Genomic DNA, 8,206 nt, shown 5'->3' with positions numbered 1-8,206 from the left:
ATATATATATATATATATATATATATATACATATATACATACATATATATATAAAATATAAAATATCTAAAATACATCGTCTTTCTAAATTTTAAGCTCATCTTTATTGGAAAGGCCGCTTTCTTGAATGCTTCTCCCTTATAGAAATATATCATCCTAGCATCTCGCACTCCTGGAAGTTAATCTTTGATGCATTTTTTATCGTAACTTTGTTCCAGCGTTCAATTTTGCTGACGTTTCTACTAATTTGTCTTTTCCATCATGGATCTTGTCTGTCTTTTTACTATAACTGTTTTATTATCCAACTTCCAACCAACACAACCACAGTAGAAGATACCAAATTATAGACGTCAGGAATATTTGTAGATATAATATGCTTTAGTACAGCAACATCTCATTTTTGTTTCAGCCAGTTTTCCACTGTTACTGAATCTCAAACTCAATCATTTTTTTTCGTAGAGATCGTTTTAATTGCATCAAAATATTTTGCTTATCATCTTTTAAATTTTCATATACTATGGATATAAATATAGAACAAAAAGCGAATGAAGACACCATGTGGATTGAAGAGTTGGGGCTGTATGGAAAGAAATGGGATCTTTCTGATTTGACGGGCACCACTTGTTTTCTTAACGAAACACTTTCAAACTTGGGATACTGGTAGAATGTGTCATATAAAACATCTTTTTCTCTTAGCTTTCTTAACAAAATTTATATATTGCAAGTTATTTCATGTTAAAGTTGTCGTATTTCTGTAATTTCAACCAATCACTGACGTCTACTCAGCTGAATACAGTTAATGCTGTTTTTGTAAACAATAATTTTTGCCAGTGTCAAGAGTATAATTCCCTGTTTAATTATATCATTATTCCCTATCAGAAAAATCCAAGAAATTAATTTGACGTGAAAATGAAAGATATGAAAAATATAAGCGATGAAAATGGATTTGATAATACTGCACATTTGTTAGAGGGTAAGCGGCTTGCTTCCCAACCACATGGCTCTGAGTTCAGTCCCACTGCGTGGCACCTTGGGCAAGTGTCTCCTACTATAGCCTTGGGCGAATCAAAGCCTTGTGAGTGGATTTTGTCGACGGAAACTGAAAAAAGCCTGTCCTGTATATATGTGTGTGTGTGTGTCTTTGTGTCAGTGTTTGTCCCCCACCATCGCTTGACAACCGATGTTGGTGTGTATATGTCCCCGAAACTTAGCAGTTCAGCGAAAGAGACCGTTAGAATAAGTACTAGGCTTACAAAGAATAAGTCCTAGAGTCGATTTCTTCGACTAAAGGTGGTGCTCCAGCATGGCCGCAGTCAAATGACTGAAATGTGTAAATGAGTATAAATTTGCCAATTTTCATGTCATTTGCGTGTATCTCTAACAAATGTGCAGTATTATCAATTCCATCATAATCGCTTATGTTTTTCATATTTTCCACTTTCACAGCAAATACGTTTCTTTCCATACAGCTCCAACTCTTCAACCCACATAGCATCTTCATTCGCTTTTTGTTCGATATCAATTCCCGTTTCATATTATACTTGGATATTGTTCTCAAAGTGGCCAGTTTTGGATCTGTTTACAGAGGTTGCATTGCTGCAATGCCACCTCTCAGAACAGTTTTGCATCGCACACTTGATCCGTCAGGGTTGCCCGCTGCTGCCTCTTCTGTACCTGCTGCCTCGTGAGCTACTGTTGTGGAAGTTGGAACGGTTGAGAGGCATCCTTTTCAAACTGAGACACAGGAGGATGGTGTTGGCATAAGCAGACAGTGTCACCGTCATGGTGTCAGATGCCTCCTAAGTGGAGACGGTCAGAACCATTCTAAAGAAATATGAGTCGGCTGCAGGGACCAAAATCAACGCCAAGTCAGTGTGTTTGTGGCTGGGCACCTGGGGGGGGGGGAGATCAATGCCATCGGACGGCTTCATTGTTGCTGGTCCCGACCTCCAGATGGATAAGAACTGCAACGAAGTAATGAACAGGGTGGCCAGTCTTACCCAGAAATGGGCTTGTGAGGAAGCTGTTACTGGGGGAAGCCTTGACTGATGTGTCACTGGATGTGTTCTCGATTATCTGGGTCAGGACCGATGGAAGCAAGTGCCTAGTCATTAAAACCAAAGAAGCAAGGACAAAATCAGGAACAGTCCATAACCCACCCTCCACAGTCTGTGTCTAAGTACACAGAATTTTCTACTTGATTATGTTTTTTCCTGCAGTTGTCAACTCGAACTTGATCAAGCAGAACATTAATCAACCAAGTGGGTCCCATCTTTGAAGGTCTGAGAAGTCATTTTTTCCAGATCAAGTTATTAAATAAAAAAAATGTTTGTGTTACCCACTTTCTAAAATAAAATAATTATTTGGTAATAATTAGAAATATTGAGAATGTGTAATATGGCTATACTGCTATTAATGACAATGGTAGTTGTAGTTCTCATTATGTTGATAACAGTAAGTCAATAATAGCTACTTTTCTTAAATTATCATCACAATGTACTGTAATCTATGTTAATTTTACAAATGTGTTAAAGAATTCTATCATCTCTGTCATTAGACTAAACTCCAGCTGATTGCAGAAGTTCCAAGTGAGAATTCCATTTCAGTATCGCAAGCTACACAATTAGATGTAAATTATGCAGTGCTTCTTTTGACTACATCAGTAACATGTACCTTCTTTCCTCAATGATAACATCAAGATATACTGAGTTACCAAGAGTTTGGGATCCTGACCAATAATTCAGTACATCACTAGTAACGGCACAAATTATAAGTTTTTCAACCTTAAGGCAAGCATTCCAACAACTCAATTTGCTATTGTATAGCTAACATCAGCAAACTGTTCCCTTCTAAAATATAAAAAAATATATGCCATATTTCCAATAATTGTGAAAAGACTACGAAGCAATGTAAAATAATGTTTATTTTGAGATATTCATCTAGATGGTGAAGCTAAAGACAGAGATGGGACAAAATACTTTGGCATGTTTCTTAATGTGATGAGTGGAAGATCTTTTCCATCTTTTTTCTTTGGAGATTCCTCTTTTGTAAATGGATTCAATTCCAATTTTGGTAGTGATAAGTAAAAACCATGTTTCAAGCGATGATTTTTCAGTTGGTGGGGCAAATAATCCTTGTAAGTAATCGGAGGCTTTTTATAATCTGTAATAGAAAGTTGTAAGTAATGGTTGAGAGAGAAAAGATTTGTTTAAAAAGATGTGTAGGAAAAAAACTGAACATGAAAACAATTGTTTTTGAGGAAAAATTTGAATCAGATGAAATTAATTTAAAACTAAAATTTTAATTAATCATAACTAATAACCCAGACTATTATCCATCATTACAGTAAAATCATTAACAATAAAGTTATTATGAGAAACAAGTGAAGAGCAAAAAAATATATATATAATAATAATCCTTTCTACTAAATGCACAAAGCCTGCAATTTTGGGAGAGGAGGCTAGTTGATTACATTGACCCCAGTACTCAACTGGTACTTATTTTATCAACCCCAAAAGGATGAAAGGCAAAGTTAACCTAGGTGGAATTTGAACATAAAGACAGATGCTAACAATACATCGACCCCAGTACTCAACTGGTACTTAATTTATCGACCCCGTAAGGATGAAAGGTAATGTTGACTTTGGTAGAATTTGAACTCAGAACATAGTGGCAGACAAAATACTGCTAAGCATTTTGCCCAGTGCTTACGATTCTGCCTGCTCAATAAAAGCCCGGAAGTGGGGAATCTTCTCCAAAATGGCTATAAAAAGCACTGGGTATGGGAAACTGTATGGTGTTGATGGTGATGTTTGTGTTGGTGATGGTGATGGTGATGGCGATGTTGGTAGTCATGGTAGTGGTGGTAGAGGTGGGAGAGATTTATAGAAAGGAAATACAGGAATCAGTGTAATCGTTTTATGCAGAAATGAAGTCCATAAAACATGGAATACAAGAGAAAAAAAAAACACCCAGTTAATTGCTAGAATCCAGCAGATTGACTACTTTATTATTTTCCACCAAGAAATTAAGATTTAAACTTACTTGTATAAAATAGGGTTTCTCTTTTTGGCTTACAGACACTGGTATATGTTTCACCAAGGCGTGTAAGATGGCTGTAAATGAAAATTACAAGTTAAACTCCTGGCACAGCATAGTAGTTACAGAACAATTGGATTACAAAACGATTTAATGAGATCTATAAGCTGTTACATTAATTATAAGGAGGACACACACACACACACATATTATCTGCATATCTGGTATTATATCAATGACCTTCTTATAAGATATGCTTTAGCAAAAGCTAAGAGGTGCCCCACTCCCAGTAGTCTTCCAGCATGCTATACAACAACCCAGAATTTCTGAGGTCCATGGCATTGAACATTTTTGGGATCTTATGCTTGTGCTTGAGATCATGGAAGCTGTGGACATGAACCTGGGTGAAGCCAACTGCTGGTGAAACAGCTCTATGCATGGGCATTGGTGACATTTTGCACAGGCAATGGTCAGTGATGGTCTTCCTCAGTCACTAGTGGACAAGCACCCACCACCACCACCACCACTACTACTCTTAAAACAAGATTCTTAACTCAGATTTGGTGTTCTGGTTTCAATTTTACACTCTCTTTCTCTTAAATTTCTTGCTATTCACTAAAAATAAAAATTCAGTAGATTTCATGATCTTTAAAATAAGTGATTATTTTATCATTGAACAAATATTGGTTGAAGAATACATTTCTAAATATTCCTTTCTACTATGGACACAAGGCCTGAAATTTCGAGGGAGTGGGTAAGTGGATTACATCAACCCCAGTACTCAAGAAAGGATGAAAGGAAAAGTTGACCTTGGTGGAATTTGAACTCTGAATGTAAAGACAGATGAAATACTGCAAAGCATTTCACCCGGCATGCTAACGATTCTGCCAGCTCATTACCTTATATTTCCAAATATTGATTTTTAACTCTGCTACAGTGATATAAATTAGGGAGGAGCACACAGACATGTAAACCAGACTCAGCACTTGACTTATTTGATCATGTTCAGAAACAGAAAAGTAAAGTCAACATTGGATGAAGTTCTAACCGCTGAGTGTAATTTAGGATTGCTTAACTATGATGGTGCATGGCTCAGTGATTAGAGCATCAGGCTCACAAACATGAAGTAGTGAGTTCAATACCTGAACCAGGCTGTGTGTTGTGTTCTTGAGCAAGGCACTTTATTTCACGTTGCTCCAGTTCACTCAGCTGTTTGTGATGTCACTGATACCAGGCTGTATCGGCCTTTGCTTATTCCTTGGATAACATCAGTATTGTGAAGAGGGGAGGCTGGTATACATGGGCAACTGCTGGTCTTCCATAAATAGCTTTGCCCAGACTTATACTTAGGAGGGGACTTCCTAAGTGCAATCCCATGGTCATTCATGACTGAAAGGGGGTCTTTATTTTCAAACAAAAAGAAAACAACAGCTGAACAACAAATCTGTTATATTTTCTTTTACCTATGTTAAACTGTTTGCTGTAGAAGATCTAATCCTTTTTTTTTTTCTGATGATGATCAATAACCATCAATTGGTCAACTCTATGGAGTTCTGGGATCTAATTATTCTTCTGGTCACAGGAAGTATCAAACTTGACACTTTTAGCTGGCGAAGCAATCAACAATTTTACAAGGTTGTTGCCGACAGCTGTTATTAAAATACCGTGAAACTTGTTTACAATTACCTAACTGGGTTATTTAAACATTAAGAATATTGCCCACTTCAGTAGTTTTATAACACAACCATCTACATTCTCAAAATACATTAAATATTAACTATTTTATTTTTCAAAAAGCTTGTATTCTGGGACATTTTGTTCATTAGCTGTTGAGTAGAGAACACAATAGAGGCAGTATTCACTTCAGCAGTACTGAGCATCAGTGATGTTGGTGGGAAATATCCAGTTTTAGTTGGCCCAGCATACTGTTTTTCTCCTGTCACCCATCCAACCATACTGTTAAACAACTCCCTTCCACCAATCATTTTAAATTATTACTTGCAGAGGATTTATTCTCCACTCACAAGTTTAGTTTTCTCTCATATTCTCCAGCCATATTCATGATGAAGCATTTCCAGCTGCACTCTGCAACCAGGTAGGACAGTGATGATCTAGTTACAAATTCTTATCTTACCTCTAGAAATACTTTACATTGGAAATACTTTATACTGGAAATACTTTACATTGCCATCCAAGTACCTCACAGGACTCCCTAAATTTCACTTATTTTATTCTCCCTTTCATAACTAACTTTATATTTCTTTCTCATGACATAATCACCTCAACAAGTAGGATCATTTTTATTAAAAAGTCAGATCATGCCATAACGTTGAGCATTGCTATTCATAAATTGCAAACATGAGGGAGTCCTTCAGATCCACTGGCATACTTAATTCATTAGCACCATTCATAAGTCATGGTTTGAATTTGCTTCCACAATTGAATAAAAACAACTATGTGCAGCTTCGTATTGTGGAGGCGCAATAGCCCAGTGGTTAGGGCAGCGGACTCGGGTCATAGGATCGCGGTTTCAATTCCCAGACAGGGCGTTGTGAGTGTTTATTGAACGAAAACACCTAAAGTTCCACGAGGCTCCGGCAGGGGATGGTGGCAAACCCTGCTGTCCTCTTTCACCACAGCATTCTCTCACTCTTACTTCCTGTTTCTGTTGTGCCTGTAATTCAAAGGGTCAGCCTTGTCACACTGTGTCACGCTGAAATATCCCAGAGAACTACATTAAGGGTACACGTGTCTGTGGAGTGCTCAGCCACTTGCACGTTAATTTCACGAGCAGGCTGTTCCGTTTATCGGATCAACTGGAACCCTCGACGTCGTAAGCAACGGAGTGCCAACAACAACAAAAGCAGCTTGGTATTGATTTTCACTATATTGACAATGCTGTATTGTTGTAGTGCCTTTTTAATGCACACATACACACACATACACATGTAAACATCACTGTCATCATCATCATCATCATCATTATGTTAGCATCCAGGCTTGCCTGAATCAAATAGAATTCATTGAGGTATATTTTCTACAGTTTGATGCCCCTCCTTTGATCAACACTTCTACATGGTCAAACATGTTTTCATAGCAAACTGAAAACTAACACCACTTGTATGATAGTGATACTTAAGGACACATACACATGCAGACAGAGATACATAAAACTTGTATGGTTATTTACCTGGAGATATTCACTGTTGTCTACTATATGTGTGTAGTGAAATTTATTTTGTCATAATGTGCTACAGAACAGAACTATAGATTTATTAGTCAGCACTTCTGTTACAATGAATGTTAATACTACTAAGTGGAGGTGCAATGACCCAGTGGTTAGGGCAGCCGACTCACAGTCATAGGATCGCGGTTTCGATAGAGAGTGTTTATTGAGCGAAAACACCTAAAGCTCCACGAGGCTCCAGCAGGGGATGGTGGCAAACCCTGCTGTATTCTTTCACCACAACTTTCTCTCACTCTTACTTCCTGTTTCTGTTGTGCCTGTAATTCAAAGGGTCAGCCTTGTCACACTGTTTTACGCTGAATGTCCCCAGGAACTACGTTAAGGGTACACGTGTCTGTGGAATGCTCAGCCACTTGCACGTTAATTTCACGAGCAGGCTGTTCCGTTGATCGGATCAACTGGAACCCTTGACATCATAAGTGACGGAGTGCCAACAACAACAACAACATTTAACATAGCAATACTTAGTTATATTTGGTTAATATAAATTTGTAGAGTTCTTTTCTTGGTACCTTTTGAGAATAATTTTCATTAATGGAAATGATTTTTTTTCCTGTTATGATTACGGTTTTAATTAACTAAAAGTTATTTTCAGCTCATCACTTTAAGAGCAATAAGCTGCACTTTACTGTATATTTTTAATGTGGAAGGTGTACATGATTAATTTTCCTATATCATCATCATCATCATCATCATCGTTTAACGTCCGCTTTCCATGCTAGCATGGGTTGGACGATTTGACTGAGGACTGGTGAAACCGGATGGCAACACCAGGCTCCAGTCTAATTTGGCAGAGTTTCTACAGCTGGATGCCCTTCCTAATGCCAACCACTCAGAGAGTGTAGTGGGTGCTTTTACGTGTCACCCGCACGAAAACAGCCACGCTCGAAATGGTGTCTTTTATGTGCCACCCGCACAAGC

The 8,206-nt window shown here is 37.8% G+C and overlaps 1 protein-coding gene across 4 annotated transcripts in view; it reads right to left on the bottom strand.

The window, feature by feature from the left end:
* Positions 1–2,905: 2,905 nt before the first annotated feature.
* Positions 2,906–8,206, bottom strand: part of LOC106872345 (WD repeat-containing protein 97) — a 103,585-nt gene continuing 98,284 nt past the window's right edge. For all 4 annotated transcript variants that reach the window (XM_014919301.2, XM_014919300.2, XM_014919302.2 and 1 more), the window contains 2 exons: positions 4,045–4,115; positions 2,906–3,162 (listed from right to left, as the gene is read on the bottom strand). In XM_014919301.2, the coding sequence (XP_014774787.1) occupies positions 2,936–3,162; positions 4,045–4,115 (298 nt within the window). In that variant the 3' untranslated portion in view covers positions 2,906–2,935. The remainder of the gene's footprint in view (positions 3,163–4,044; positions 4,116–8,206) is intronic.

The sequence above is a fragment of the Octopus bimaculoides genome, chromosome 3, assembly GCF_001194135.2.
Source record: "Octopus bimaculoides isolate UCB-OBI-ISO-001 chromosome 3, ASM119413v2, whole genome shotgun sequence".
Lineage (NCBI taxonomy): Eukaryota > Metazoa > Mollusca > Cephalopoda > Octopoda > Octopodidae > Octopus > Octopus bimaculoides.
Note: the sequence above shows the minus strand (reverse complement) of the source record. Positions and strands in the feature narration are given on the sequence as shown.